The 15,736-nt window shown below is 39.7% G+C and overlaps 1 protein-coding gene across 2 annotated transcripts in view; it reads right to left on the bottom strand.

The window, feature by feature from the left end:
- The window catches only part of dnah2 (dynein, axonemal, heavy chain 2), a 64,286-nt gene that overhangs the window by 41,272 nt on the left and 7,278 nt on the right, over positions 1 to 15,736 (bottom strand). For both annotated transcript variants that reach the window (XM_026161648.1, XM_026161647.1), the window contains exons 11-35: positions 15,414 to 15,543; positions 14,740 to 14,922; positions 14,411 to 14,619; positions 11,013 to 11,159; positions 10,483 to 10,639; positions 10,176 to 10,285; positions 9,934 to 10,063; positions 9,653 to 9,841; positions 9,389 to 9,533; positions 9,097 to 9,289; positions 8,801 to 9,001; positions 6,978 to 7,134; positions 6,360 to 6,534; positions 5,520 to 5,683; positions 5,266 to 5,427; positions 5,026 to 5,129; positions 4,407 to 4,563; positions 3,136 to 3,218; positions 2,378 to 2,558; positions 1,906 to 2,044; positions 1,383 to 1,600; positions 1,183 to 1,275; positions 939 to 1,064; positions 491 to 601; positions 87 to 281 (exon numbers count right to left, since the gene is read on the bottom strand). In XM_026161648.1, coding sequence (XP_026017433.1) covers positions 87 to 281; positions 491 to 601; positions 939 to 1,064; positions 1,183 to 1,275; positions 1,383 to 1,600; positions 1,906 to 2,044; positions 2,378 to 2,558; positions 3,136 to 3,218; positions 4,407 to 4,563; positions 5,026 to 5,129; positions 5,266 to 5,427; positions 5,520 to 5,683; positions 6,360 to 6,534; positions 6,978 to 7,134; positions 8,801 to 9,001; positions 9,097 to 9,289; positions 9,389 to 9,533; positions 9,653 to 9,841; positions 9,934 to 10,063; positions 10,176 to 10,285; positions 10,483 to 10,639; positions 11,013 to 11,159; positions 14,411 to 14,619; positions 14,740 to 14,922; positions 15,414 to 15,543 — 3,859 coding nt within the window. The remainder of the gene's footprint in view (positions 1 to 86; positions 282 to 490; positions 602 to 938; positions 1,065 to 1,182; positions 1,276 to 1,382; positions 1,601 to 1,905; positions 2,045 to 2,377; positions 2,559 to 3,135; positions 3,219 to 4,406; positions 4,564 to 5,025; positions 5,130 to 5,265; positions 5,428 to 5,519; positions 5,684 to 6,359; positions 6,535 to 6,977; positions 7,135 to 8,800; positions 9,002 to 9,096; positions 9,290 to 9,388; positions 9,534 to 9,652; positions 9,842 to 9,933; positions 10,064 to 10,175; positions 10,286 to 10,482; positions 10,640 to 11,012; positions 11,160 to 14,410; positions 14,620 to 14,739; positions 14,923 to 15,413; positions 15,544 to 15,736) is intronic.

Here is a 15,736-nt window from a genome sequence, read left to right as displayed (position 1 = left end):
ATAAATGTTGCTTTAACCACCACAATCCACTGATAAAAGCAATTTATCAACTCACCTGTTCTATCAGTGTCTTGCGGTCAGCTTACCTGGTCTTTTTCCCAGTAAAGCCGCAGCTGAGAGACCCACTCAAAGGCACTGACATCGTAGCAACCTGCCTTGGCCAGCTTATCAATAACATCCCGAGCATGAACCTCTACTGTCACCAGAGCTACGATCTTCAAACGCAGGACTTTGGGCAAGTTACCACGAATGATCTCTGAATAGCACTGAAGCATGGAGACCTGAGAAAGACAGTTGTGCCAAAAATTTGACAAATTTATTTGATGCGTGGTCATTTTTTATTGTCAACATGACAGCTATGCACTATAACCGCACATGTTTAAATACCCACATGTTTTTGTGGATATAAAATAGTGTGACACCAACAAAAAAGAATATGGTATTTACACACTTTCAGAAGTTTAGTGAAGTGGCAAAAAGTCAGTCAAACCTGTTTCTTCTTCATGGACTTCAGGGGGGCTTTGTCAGCTCTCTCTTTGCAGTTAATGAGAGCTCTTGTGACATCAGCAGTCCACTGGATCTGACTAGCTGTGATTATCATCTAAAACAGGAAGAAATAATCCTTGTTTTAATCTTACTTTAATATTAAAATTGGTTGCAAATGTAATGACTTATTAACTTTATAAACTAAAAGGCCAATGCCATAAATTTGATACAAATAATATATAAGAAGAGTAAAGTAGCTTATTACTTAACCAAATACACAAGATGAGTAAATCTCTTTTAAACTGGAAAGAAATAAGTTTTATTTAAGCCACTGGGATTTCTACATTATCAACAGGATGTGCAGGAGCAGTAACTGCATCAGTGCCAGTGAATGAGAAAATCAGATAAGAGAAGAAGAAAAGGCAGGGCAGGAAAGCCAAAACCAGACATACCTGTCCTGGCCAAGCTCGGACCCATTTGTCTCTTGGTCCTGATATCCTCTTCAAGTCTACAAGGCAGTCCTTCAGGGACTCCTTTAGTGTAAGGCGCATGCTATGCTCCAGCTCGCACAGCCACTCCTGCATGCACACATGCAAATAAACTGGTGCTCACATTCAGTATCATGATCTTCTCCACTGCATTTATCACCACAACACCCCTGTCATATTATAATTTGGATCATTGTTAGTGCTGTACCTCTACAGGTTTGTTCAGTTCCACTTTTTCATATAAAGAAACAAACTCCCCATCAGCAGAGAACATCCCAGCAGCTAGTGTTTTAAGCTTTGTCTAGAAAACACACATTTTGAAGGAAATCCAGTTATTTAGGACAAAGCAGAGTGTTTCCAGTACACAGTAAATGTGTAGCACTGATCACAGAGTATGATTGTCCCTGCCTTTTCAGTGGACAGGCTCTTAATGTTGTCAAAACACTTCTTCAGGTGAGGCTGCATGGCTTGTGGATTCTGTGATTGTCCCAAGATCTCCAGAACGTCATCATTGGACAGGAAATAGAACCTCGGGAAGATCTGCCTTTTGGTCTCCAGGTATGTGTCCAAGGCTTTAAGGATTTCCTCCAGCTCAAAACCCATCTGTGACAGCTTCTCTGGCAAACCTGCAAGGCACAGCGTAGATCATAGACTTAAAACACATTTTTATTTTACAAATTAGATGACTTGGAATTCTTTTTGCTCAATCCAAATCCTTGTTTAGCTAACCTCTTCTATACTGATATTTTAGATGTTACATATTATGTTAAATATTTAAAAGTTAAGGACTTTTTTTAAAAGTTTCAAACTTACATTTGGGCTCTGAACTCATGAAATATTCTTATAGAGTTGTTAAGGGATTTTTAGGGCCTGAAGACACTGTGTGCTACAGTTTTAATAAGAGCACATTCTTTAAAGTAACATGTCATACCAGGCTTGTGTGTTCCCTGCAAGGCATTTTTATCCTTGTGGAGACAACCCATAATGGTTTTCCAACTAGAACTTATGTCTTCAAATTCTTTGCACTCATGAGGCAACTGCTCCCGGATGTCCTTTCCTTGGAAAATGTTCTGGGTGAATAAAAGAGCATTTAAATATATAGTTACAGACACTAAGGAACAGACAAAGCTCAATTCTATCCTGAAAAAGAAAAGAAAATGAAATGCTCAAAGGGAGCAGCAAGAAAACTGAAATGAGAAAACAAAACAAGACAGCGATGGATAAAGACTGAAAAGGAATGACAACATGCAACTAAATTGTTATCAATACAAGAAACTTCCATCCGTTGCATGCGCAAAATAATTCATAGAAATAATACATGTATAAATCAAATAACTAGTATTCAAACACAATAAAATAACCAAATATATATTTTAGAAGTACTCTGCCTGGGTTGCTTGTACCTCCAAATAAATCCAGTGCCGTTGCACATTAAGGATCATGTCAGTGACTTCCAGCACATGGGAGAGCTGACGCTCCCAGCGGTCCACCTCCTGTTCAAAGGCTTTGACAAACCGAGATGCCTTCATTGTGGACAAAATAACTTGGTTGTCCTCCAGTGCCTGGAAAACCTCTTCTGTGCTCCTGGGAGACAAGAGGAGGGTAACCATGACCACTGACGACTGCTTAAAATTGGATTGTAAGACTAATATTACTTCACTCTGTTAGTTTACACGCAGCAACAATGTTTCAGTGAAACTGTTGCACAGCTGTGGTGCCCTGTTCTGCATTAACCGTGCACAGAGTCTGCTGAATTAGTGTCACTGTGTATCTTCCCCTCTGCCTGCTTTCATCATGTTCAGTGTGGATCAGCGGCACTGTAAAATCAGCAGCAATGGCTCAGGCCTGCTGATTAAACTGGATCTGAGGTCTGACTCAGTTTGTATGCAGCGGATGGCTTAAACATTCCCGCTGACACATCTGCTCATTCTAACTTCTTAAACAATCACATTACTCTCAGATCCATTGGATATATGCTCTATAGTATATAGAGACGTAACACAGGCGTGTAGAGTATGAAAACCTAACCTCATGACAGTGCTGAGCTGTACTGAACTGACCGTGATGCAAATACATAAAGGTATGATGAATACTGAGGTTTGATGGAAAACATCTTTTTCTTTTCTTCTCTAAACCGTGCCTTCAAGGCTCACTTTCTCACCTCAGTCGATAGTGGCCTTCGTCTTTGTAAGGTGCTATGTCCAGGGTCATTTCCTTCCACGTCTTGGTGATACCCTTCAGACCCTTCAATGTCACACATAAAAAGCACTTTTAAGAGAAAAACCACACTGACCTAGCAAAATAATGAGGAAATATTTCCAGTCTTTTCATATTGACCCAACTTGATTGATGAGACAGTCATATGACCCGATTAATAACAGAGCACAATTCACCTTAGCTTTGAGTTTTAGTGTATGAATTCACTGGGGATGGAGAACTTTTACATTTGCATAATGACAAAATTTCTTTTCCAATCGCTCTTTTGTGACCTCTTACAAGAGATTCTTTTCCCTATCACTGGGTCTGAGGTGGCGGGAATAAGAATTAGCACCTCCGAGTGTGAGCTGGTTTCAGCTGGGATACAGTGGAGTGCCCAGGCCAGGTCAGGGACAAGGTGCTGCCCTGAGTGGAGGTATTATGAATAAGTGATTGGAGAGTGGAGAGGGGAAAGTGATAGATTGGTGCTGTTTTTGCTGTAATGCGGATGCTGTAGCAGTCTGTTGTAGTGAAGAGTGTGAAAGAGTGTGTTCGATCTATGTTCCTACCCTCACCCATAGCCACGAGCTCTTGGTAGGGATTAAAGAACGAGGTTGGAAATACAAGCAGCAGAAATGAGCTCCCTCCAGAGGGTGGCTGAGATCTCCCTTGTCAATAAAGTGAGTAGTTCTTCTATTTGGGAAGGACTCAGATTATAGCTGCGACTCTGTTACTGCTACTATAACCGACTGAGGTGGTTTGGGCATCGCATTCGCTAGAGCGATTAAATCTCTAGGCTGACTTCGGAAGGCCTGGAGATATAATCTCCCACCCGAATGAGCCGAAGGAGGAGGCTGACGAGAGGGAGGTCTTGGCTTAGAGTGCTGGCTCCATAACCTAGAAAATGGATGGCTGGATGAATTGTGTGACCCACACATAGATCTCTTTTGGCAGATACTTTTTGGACTTAAGTTTTTCTTCATTTTACTCTGAATTTTCTGGTGTTGTATGTCTATTAAGGGAAAAGATTTTATCAGTAATACAAAAAGTACATTTCCTTCTTAAAACCCCTGGAAGGAAACACTTTCTGAAACCTAATGGAGAATTTAAATTTCAGATTCTGATAGGGTAATACTGACTAAACCACATCAAGCAATTGCTCCCTTCAGGCTCGCTTTCACTCACAGTGCCACAAAAGTTCCCACTGAGCACCTGTCTATATTTATTAAAAAACACCTGTTCTATGGAGAGTTCCTTGGTGGCGGCTCCAGAGATCTCGCAGATGTTTCCAGCATACATGTTGAAGCCGAGAGATATGATCTTTTCCAGGGTGAATTCAACACTGGTTGGGTCAAAAGAATACTGCAGCTCCTCAGAGATCTGCTTCCAGTGCCTGAAAGACGCATTTTAAGTTAAGTTATTCTTGTCCCACTTTTCTCAGATGAAGAAATATGCAAGGCTAATTGCAAGAACACACAGGTCTTTATTTCAAAAGCACTCGTGAATTTTTAGTGTGTAAACAGTGTGGTAATAGTGATGCAGTAATGTAACTCATGTCTGTTGTATCTAAAAAACAAAGCTAGGAAAATCTTCTGTTTGTAAGAAGAGAAAGAAACAAAGTGTAAAAGAGGGGGAGTGTCAGCTAACACTTTGTGGCAGTTCTTGATTTGAGACACTAGCAACTTAGCTACAAGCAATAAACTGCTCACAGTCTTAATTCTCTAATCTTTTAATGATTTAATGATGCTCATTTGTAGTTGTAAACCAACCCCATTAGGCACACAGATGCTTCATTCATTTTAACACATCCAACATATACTGAAATGACAACAGAGAGCCTGTTTTCAGTCAGTACCTGTCTCTTATGGCTGGGTTCCTCAGATCAGCAATGAGTGGGATGACCTGCCTAAACTGGTCAATCTTGTTCTTGGAGAAATCTACAATATCCCAGTGTTTATCCTGCAATCAGACAGAGATCACATCCTCACAGCTGTGTGATGAAAATGTCAAGTATTGTTAGGTACTGCATTTTGTGATTTGGCAACAAATTTAGTAAATTTAGCAGTCACTAGACTGTCTTCAATGAAGTACTGACCTTCAGATCTCTCTGGAGTTTATGGAGTTTTTTAAACATGTCCTGTGCGGCAGTCTCCAAGCTCTCTGTCTGCAGTGTACCAAACTGGCCAGCCTTCCAGATATTCCAGTTGCCGTTCCATTCCTCTGTGATATCCCAGACCTGCTGCAGTTGGTCCAAGTCCTACAAACCACATAGCACAATTTATTGTCATCAAATGTTACTGTGTTGCACCAATGCTATGTTAACATTCTGAGCCTAGTGCTGGTCCACACCTTCTCCAGAGTCCGTATGCTTTTGGAGGGGGCTTGTTCTATTTTGAAGAATCTCAGCCCATCGAGGATGGTGCTTTCTTCCTGTTTCAGAGTCTCCAGTTGGCTACGATGCTCTGCTATTTGTTTTAAGGCCAAGTCAGTGCTCAGTGCACTGTTAAATGGACCTGGATATGCAAATGTAAAAACGTAGTGAGGTATGCACTCATGAAGGCACATAAACATTAATCATCTGTTTAGCACTGGAAAAAAAACATGAAGAAACAAACATTGTCCAAACACACTAAGACTGACCTAAGCCTTGAAAAAATAAGAGCAAAGATTAAGTCATACTGTTTCTACCAAGTTGTCCTAAGTAGTATGTCTTATGTAATATTTCTGTTTATATTATCTAACTGTGGAAACATTTCTTTTATCACTTTTTTAGAGCGCTTACAAAGGATTTAATATTGGTCTATTAGTCTATTCACCAACCACTGAACACACAAAGACTTTGAGTGGAAGTAATGAAAATAGGACGTGAAACAAAAGTAAAACCTTCTAAATAGGAAAAAAAGATAATATTGGACATAAAAGCAGCAGGAAAAGGCAGAAGAGGTGGAAAAGGTGAGGTGCATTATAAAGATGAAGTATTATGAGTAACAAAGCATAGAGATACAGGGTCAAGAAAAGATTAGAAACTGGGTATTGTTCCAAAAGAGGCTTAATTTAGATCGTTAATGAGAAAAAAAGAAACAGAACAAGTGAAAGGTGCGCAATCACAAAATCATGACAAACTTGAAAACAAAGTATCTGAATATGTGAAAGAGCAAATGAGGGAGAGAGATAGAGAGGGACTGTGACCTGTGGCACTGAACTCCTCCACAGTGGCCTCAACCTTCTTCTTCAACTCCTCGTACGAGAGGAGGAGGCTGTTCTTAAACTTTTCCTTTTGTTTCTGCAGCATGATGTCACTGTCGATCAACACCTGCTGGAACCACACCCACTCCTCATTCAGCACATCACGCATTTCCTGCACCTGCAGAGAAACCGAACACAGTCAGCAGAACTGAATCATGATTAGAGGGAATGCATTTCTTCATGACATGTTCCAACAGTGTGTATATGTGTGCAGACACTCAGAAACCTTCAAGGTATACAAAATAAATTTGGCCTTGATTAGAAAAGATATGTTTTGATTGGTAAACTATATTTTGATACTATCTGAGGCCAATGAATGATAAACTTCACCCTCTGTGTAACTGCACAATTACTGTCAATATCAAAACAATATGAAAGACATTTTATTTGGCATGTCGCTCATAAGCAACACCAGCAGTACTCTTGGAATAACTGAGAGAGATAACTGGATAGACTTTACAGCGATACAAAGACAATGTGAAAATCCAATGTGATTGTATATAATACATACACAAAAACATGTGCTTTTTCAGTTTGTTTAGGGATGAACAAGGCACCTACATCTTGTTCCACTGGGACTTCATATTTGCCGAGGATAGCAAACTGTTCATGGATGACAGGAATCTGAGCTTCGGTCTTGGCCAAATTGCTCTGGAGAGTCTCCAAGAGCTTTTGGCTCTCACTGAGCTCCGTCAGCGTCTGGGGAGATTTTTTCAGCCTAAGCACACATAGTACATACAAACAAATACAACACAAAGTCAGATTTGCTTTTTATTATATTCATTCATTAACATTCATTTCGGCAATGTTAACTGGATCGTCCCTTCATCTTCATGTTCTGTACCCTAAAACATGCCCTAATATGCACGATATAGTCACACTTGCAGGATTTGTAAAAAGTCAACAGTCAATTAAGTGCCCACTAAGACTGCAAGTGTTCAGAGGACAGAAGAGACAGATGAAATGTCATGTCACTCCTGAAAACCCAAATACAACAGACTATAAGACCCACTAAAAGTCTCGTTAGGCTACAGTTTGGTAGCCTATTAAGAATAAATTAATGACATATGTGATGTTTTGCATAACTGTACCCCACTAGCATGAACGTTGTGTATGTTGTGCTATCATAAACCCACACTGTATACTCATTAATACATTAAAAACAGATAAAACATATAAAATGTTTAAACTGAGATGGGATAAGGCAACAAAAGGAACATCTTGCAACTAATTAGATTCATTGGCAGCAGCTCACTGACATTACTGGGTGTAAAATGAGCATCTTAGAGAGACAGTTTCTCAGAAATGAACATGGGCAAAAGAAAAATGCATCTAGTGGTTATTTCAGCAAAGCAATGTTAAGCAGTATACTGCATCTAATACAACTGCATGTCTTCACAGTAGAAGAGTCTGGGTTCAGAAGTGGCCTGTCTGCAGTCCAGACCTTTCACCAATTGAAAACATTTGATGCATCATCAAACGAAAAACATAAAGAAGACCGACTGTTGAACAGCTACAATACTATTGGACAGCATTCGTCTACTTAGTCCAGCAGCTGGTCTACTTAGTTTATAGCTGTAAATGGATTGTTATTCACAGAAGATGGGCTACAACACAGTCTGTGTCCCAGATGTGTTACTGCCATTAAATTATAAACAAGCGAATATTTTTTCAGTTTAAACATTAACTTGTTTTCTGTGTTTTAATGTGAATAAAATCATTGTATTTTGCTCAATTATATTTTACCCAGCATCCAAACATCTAAAATAACTGCTTGTTATGTGATTGTAATTGCATGTTACTTCCCAACCTCTGTGCTTCGATAAATTATTTTCAATTCTTTCACAAGGTCTCTGCTTAATTAAATACACTTAGCGCTGCCGACTGCTCCGAAGCTAAGTTTGGAAAAGATTGTATCAAATGCCGGTTAAGTGTAGCATACAATTACATTTTTCTGCTAAAAGTGCACAAGATTGCAAGTGTGTGTGGGCAAAGCAGCCTGCACTGCGTGGGCTGACCTGTAGATGTTGCTGTTAAGGGCTTCAGGCAAACAAGCGCTGACATTCAATTCGTAATTCATGATCAAAGCATGTACTGGATAGCGCACAGCTCACACAAACTCCTCTTTGATAACACTTATATAACTGATGTCTTTTTCTCAGTAGAATGACATTTTTGGTAAACTTTTATAAGACTTCTTCACTTCAAACAACATTAAATATTGACCTTAAAACATACGGAATTTCTAGGAAATGAGTCCTCAAACATTAACTCTTGATTAATTATATTCACAAGAAATCTAGTGAATATAATTCATCTACTAGGTCCCAGAGTCAGCGACATAAACCCCCCTGTACGATAAGGTTATTTCACTGATTTCCCACCTGCTGGCACTGTCTTCCAGGGAGGCATGAAGTTCTTTTAGGCGCATGCTGGCCATGTCACTGAGAAGCTGAGTGAACTTGGTTTGCCACTCATTACAGTGCTGCACCAAGGAAGACTTGAGCGGTGAACAGTCCAGCATGACAAACTGGATGTTAAGCACCGTCTCTTCTTGTTGAACACTGCTGGCCTTCTCTGAGTACCTGGAAGTCAAGACGTGATAAAATATTGCAGAAAAAAAACTTTGTGGACGACTCAAGAGAACAACGTTAAATATTTAGATTATATTTCACAGTACCTTTGTATATCTGCATCAAAAGAAGACAGTGGTAGGTTAAGTCTCTGGTAGCGTTGTATAATGGAATCCTTATTCATCTCCCAGATGTCCCTGTATTTGTCCCAGTTTTTTAAATGAGATTGCAATTGGCTGGCATTGGCTGTCATCCCTGAGGCAATTGCAGCCTGAATCTTTTTTATCCCCTCATCTTGCCCTGGTGGATCAAACAGCATCAGAGTTAAAGGATAGAATTACAGACATGGTGACATATATGTTTATACTGTATTTTTATGTTTTAAAAAAATGTTCTGACCTATAATGATGTGTATGGGATCCTTCTGGGACTCTTGGTTGGAGAGAAGTTCTTGGAGTCGTTTAAATTCTGAGATGAGACTGATGAGCTGAGGCATAACATTCACAACCTGAGCAAGCTTTCTGAGAGTTGGGGAAAACGCTACCTGTTAAAAGAGACCCACATACTCATGTTTTAAACTGTTAACATATATGGACATGTCCCTTCACAATGTCAACAAATCAATATCAATGACTGAACCGGATTAAAACAGGTATCTAGTACCTTTGGAGCCATTTGTGGAGCTGCACTGTGGAGGGTAACGAGGACTTTAAACAGGGGGCTGGGTGTAGTCTTGCTGTCACCGTTGATCGCTCTGGATAGCTTCTTCAAGGAGTTTTTGATGTTACTGTTGAAAGCTTCTTCTATCATATGATCCACCCTCTCTATGTAGTTCACCCAGTGCTCCTGGACCTTAAAAACCATTTCACAATTTTAACATACAAAATACTGCAATAGAAACTAATATTATTATTATTATTATGGCAGATGAACAGAGGACATACCTCAGGTCCATCATCTGCCAAGATGTCATAGATCCGGGTCATGATATTGACAATATCCTGGTGTGCTGAGCGAAGTATTTGGAGAATGTTCTGCAGGTGAGCCTTCTGGTCATCCTCAAACTCCAGATTCCTAAATGAAAATAATTGAATTAAATAAATAATACTTTACATTGAAGTTATTTTATGTATTTATTAGACAGACTTGTAATGTAATGAAAATGAGTTGTTAAATCAGTTCTTACCTGTACACAGTTTTTCCATCCAGTTTAACCAGAAGTGCTTCACTAATCTGATGACAGTGTTTGAAGATGGACTGACTGGACACTTTGTAATTATCAATTATCACATGGAGCTGAAAGTAAGAGGACAGTAGAGGGAAGAAAACAAGTGAAGCTGCTAAGTAAGACTCATCCACAGAGGTTTATTACAGGTTCAAAAAAATACGCTACAGATAAGGAAAATGTGATTGTTGCTAGTTTAGTTACTGTTGTCACCAGTCTGAGGCTCAAAAGAAAAATATCTGTAAGTGGTGAACTGCAATCTTACAACCTTGTCAACATGCAGGAGACAGTCACGGATGAAGATGTTAGAAGCTCCTTTAGACAACCACAGGAGTTTGGTCAGACCCGGCTGGATCTTCTTATCAATGAAACGTATTCTCTCCCGAAAAAGACCCAACTCCTCAGGAGAGAGCATTTCTGTGATCCTGGGACCCACAGATAAATATGTTTTTCTACTGACTGAATAATATCTGAACAGGCAGGATTATCAAATACAGCATGTACATCTTTCTCTGTGCTTGTAGGTGTGTAAATGTGCGAAATTATGAATCCATTTTAAAGTCTTACAAGTGTTGATCAGTATTGGTGTCACGCGTTTCATTTTGTATAAAAGTGTAAGCACACAGGACCTTTAATTTAAGTGATTTTCTTTAGCTCACTGATTAATAATCTTCTTATAGTGCTCACAATTACAAGGATGTTAATTCACAAGACGTGTTCACAACACAAAAACTGGTCAAGCTCTCCAGATGAATGGTGATGCTGTGTAATGCTGCAAGCGAGTGTTCCAAGTCAGACCTGTTATACTCGCGGACCAGCAGCAGTACTTGCTGCCTCAGGCCTCTGAGGTCATCTCTGTCCTGGTAAATGTCAGATACACTCTGGGGGATCTCAAACTTTAGTCGATCCCAGCACTGGATCTCAGAGAACAGATTCAACAGGTCGCTAGACAAAAAAGATACAAAATAACAATACAGAGTAAGTACATTAAAATGTAAAGTTGTACGTAAATCTCTGGAGACCCCTGGGAAATTATACACTTTAATGACTGTTTTAAGCTAAAACATTAAGTACACTGCCTCCAGTAAACAGCTATCTTGTTGGAAACATTTCAAGTATAACTTCTGCAGTAGGGGAGACCGGGGATAGTTGTAACGTGGGTCAGTTGTAACACTACAACCACAGATGTCCAATTTCTCCAATCAGGGCTAAGTTTCAAATGATGTGACTCATCCTGTGCATGCCCAACTCAGTTCTGCTATCACATGTGAAAAATCAGCACATTTTGTCAAACACAGACAATTTAACACGAAAAAAAGTAATTTGTACGCCAAAAAGTAAGTTTTTCTACTTTATTTCAATTTCGAATAGCATTATCTGCTTTGCAGTTAAACTCATCAAACTTAAATTATGTTATTTGTATGCCTATGGGGATATATTCTGTGTAGGTCTTTAGTGCTAATGTTTTAGCCGTTGGCTGTAATGTTAGCTAGTTCATGGCTATAGGAGTCTGGGTCAGTTGTAACAGCAACAGTCTGGGTTAGTTGTAACAATAATGCAGATGTTACAACTTGCCACACTATTACTTTAACTTATATTAAACAAGTTGGGGCAACGACATCAGCAGAGAGAGGTTCACTGGTCGCATTTGTATATGTGGTTAATGCCATTGGCAACACAATTCCTCCACTGTTTGTGTTCCCACACATACATTATGTAGACCTCTGTGTCAGAGATGGACCAGTAGGAAGTACTGGTAGTGGAAATAAGTCAGGATGGATGCAAGAAACAGATTTCCTCATCTTTCTGAAGCACTTTGCAAACCACACCAAGGTAAGCCATGATAAAAAGTAATGGAATTGCGATGCTGGTGAACAACTACATTTTTTCAGCTTCATTGTTATGTTCAAAATTGGTGCAAGAGTTGTAGGTTATAATGCCCACTGAGCCAATGAGGCCAAACTCAAGGAAGACCAACCAAAATTAATGAAATATTCAGTTGCAGAAAATTCCATAATTTGTCTTTTTTGGGGGGTTGGAATATGTTCAAAAGCTAGATTTCTGCATTCTGTCACACACACACACAGCTACATAAATGGATGTAAGTGCATTCATGTGTTGAATAAACAAAGATTACATGTTAATGTTTTGTTAGTATCCTTATTTCATTGTGTTACATTTTACCCCAGGATATGTTACAACTAACCCAGACTATGGGGTTAATTTTAACATTTCACTCTTTGTGTTTGAGACCATACCATAGAAATGCGTAATTGTGCTGCAGAGAAAATAGCTGCACTATTTAATAGCCGAGACATGTAAATACTTTGCATTACATTTTGAATCCACTACCTTAAAAGAGCTCCGAGTTACAGACAGAAATGTCAAAAATGTTACAACTATCCCCGGTCTCCCCTACATTTATATAAAAACGGCACATGTACACATTTGTGTGTTTGTATTCATGCCCAAATGTTTGGTCTTTGCATGAATCTATTGTGTAAGAGCACATTTGTGTATTCACCTAACAGTAAAGTGTACAGGGAGTGCAGAATTATTAGGCAAATGAGTATTTTGTCCACATCATCCTCTTCATGCATGTTGTCTTACTCCAAGCTGTATAGGCTCGAAAGCCTTCTACCAATTAAGCATATTAGGTGATGTGCATCTCTGTAATGAGAAGGGGTGTGGTCTAATGACATCAACACCCTATATCAGGTGGTGCATAATTATTAGGCAACGTCCTTTCCTTTGGCAAAATGGGTCAAAAGAAGGACTTGACAGGCTCAGAAAAGTCAAAAATAGTGAGATATCTTGCAGAGGGATGCAGCAGTCTCAAAATTGCAAAGCTTCTGAAGCGTGATCATCGAACAATCAAGCGTTTCATTCAAAATAGTCAACAGGGTCGCAAGAAGCGTGTGGAAAAACCAAGGCGCCAAATAACTGCCCATGAACTGAGAAAAGTCAAGCATGCAGCTGCCAAGATGCCACTTGCCACCAGTTTGGCCATATTTCAGAGCTGCAACATCACTGGAGTGCCCAAAAGCACAAGGTGTGCAATACTCAGAGACATGGCCAAGGTAAGAAAGGCTGAAAGACGACCACCACTGAACAAGACACACAAGCTGAAACGTCAAGACTGGGCCAAGAAATATCTCAAGACTGGTTTTTCTAAGGTTTTATGGACTGATGAAATGAGAGTGAGTCTTGATGGGCCGTGGCTGGACTGGTAAAGGGCAGAGAGCTCCAGTCCGACTCAGACGCCAGCAAGGTGGAGGTGGAGTACTGGTTTGGGCTGGTATCATCAAAGATGAGCTTGTGGGGCCTTTTCGGGTTGAGGATGGAGTCAAGCTCAACTCCCAGTCCTACTGCCAGTTTCTGGAAGACACCTTCTTCAAGCAGTGGTACAGGAAGAAGTCTGCATCCTTCAAGAAAAACATGATTTTCATGCAGGACAATGCTCCATCACACGCGTCCAAGTACTCCACAGCGTGGCTGGCAAGAAAGGGTATAAAAGAAGAAAAACTAATGACATGGCCTCCTTGTTCACCTGATCTGAACCCCATTGAGAACCAGTGGTCCATCATCAAATGTGAGATTTACAAGGAGGGAAAACAGTACACCTCTCTGAACAGTGTCTGGGAGGCTGTGGTTGCTGCTGCACGCAATGTTGATGGTGAACAGATCAAAACACTGACAGAATCCATGGATGGCAGGCTTTTGAGTGTCCTTGCAAAGAAAGGTGGCTATATTGGTCGCTGATTTGTTTTTGTTTTGTTTTTGAATGTCAGAAATGTATATTTGTGAATGTGGAGATGTTATATTGGTTTCACTGGTAAAAATCAATAATTGAAATGGGTATATGTTTGTTTTTTGTTAAGTTGCCTAATAACTATGCACAGTAATAGTCACCTGCACACACAGATATCCCCCTAAAATAGCTAAAACTAAAAACAAACTAAAAACTACTTCCAAGAACATTCAGCTTTGATATTAATGAGTTTTTTGGGTTCATTGAGAACATGGTTGTTGTTCAATAATAAAATTATTCCTCAAAAATACAACTTGCCTAATAATTCTGCACTCCCTGTATTTACCATCAGTTATAGTGCATCTAGGTTTATTACACAGAGTTTAGCATGTAAGCTTTGTACCTCTTGTGTTTAAGTCATGTGTGCTCGTGTTGTTTGACCCACTTGTCAAAGTTGATGTCCAGCTTCTTGTCCTTGCAGCGCACCATGAGTGGCTGCTCCAGGCGTTTGAGATACTGCACATCCAACTTCTGAGTCCATTCACTGAAGTTCTTCCTCACAATCTCATCCAGAATTTGCATAGTTTGACCACAGGTGGTAAGTAACTCCTTGCAGGTCTGAGAATCCAGTATTAAGTGGGCCTTCTGAAGCACCTGGAGGCAAAGGAAAGCAAACAGAGTAGAGGAGATGGAAGTAAGGTTGGTTAGTGATTGCAGAAAGCAATAATTGTGTACTAAAAATCCAAGGTCTTTCTTGTTGTCTAAACGCCTCACCTCCATGAATCTCTCTAACTGATGTCTTTGGGCCATCACCCAGTAGACCTGGCCTGCTTTCCGGGGCATATGATCAGGGTAAAACATTGAGGTCTGGTTCAGCTCTTTGTTTCCGATTTTAAGCTCTTTGTAAAAGATATTGAAGGTTTCCTCCAGCTTCTCTTCTACAGTGCGCTTAATGGACTGTGATGGAAGAATTCAAAGATACATGTTATGATGGTAACAGAAAAAAATAGGGCAAAGAGAAAAGTTTAGCTGTAATGAAAACAGAAAAATAGCATTTGATTGATCATTGCACTGAATGAAATCTGTAATTGGAACAAATCTGAAGGTCTCTAGTACAACAAAAGCAAACTATTCACCCATGTGTGCAACTGCTTTTACTCTAACAAACACACAAACTTGAGCACAGCAATTTATTCACCCCGTTATCATGGCAAAGTGTGTAATACGCTGCTCCATCGTGTCTTTGGACACATGTGCAGAAGTTGCAGTCACAGCAGGGTTTTGCCATGATACTGGGTTGATTTATTAGAATTAGCAACGCAGGACCAGATATTAACCTGTAACATTTAATTAAAAACAAATGAAAATGTGTTACATTGTTTAATACAAATTTAGCCAATGATAAAACTTGTGTAACTGTTTCTGTGAATGTCTTTGTGAAAGCGTACCTTGCGAGCGAACAAAGGCGTAAAGACGTCAAGGAGCCGAATTCCTTCCTCAACTGTGTTCCCTGTCGTAAACACTGAACCAATCAGGCCCTGAATCTTCATCTCCAGATCTTTTACAAACGCACAAAACCTGTACACATGCATACACACACCAAAACATGTCTACAAGCCAAAATACTTAATGAATTTAGCAAAAGCATGCTAACAGAAGTGTAGACACGCATACTAACACTGATATCCGCAGAGACGCATTAATGTAGAGGAGAAGTTAAAATCGTGTAGGGATGTATTAACATAATGAGCATCCAGAGGTAAGATCAGAA

Source organism: Astatotilapia calliptera, chromosome 3, assembly GCF_900246225.1.
Source record: "Astatotilapia calliptera chromosome 3, fAstCal1.2, whole genome shotgun sequence".
Lineage (NCBI taxonomy): Eukaryota > Metazoa > Chordata > Actinopteri > Cichliformes > Cichlidae > Astatotilapia > Astatotilapia calliptera.
This window is presented reverse-complemented; position numbering and strand designations above follow the sequence as displayed.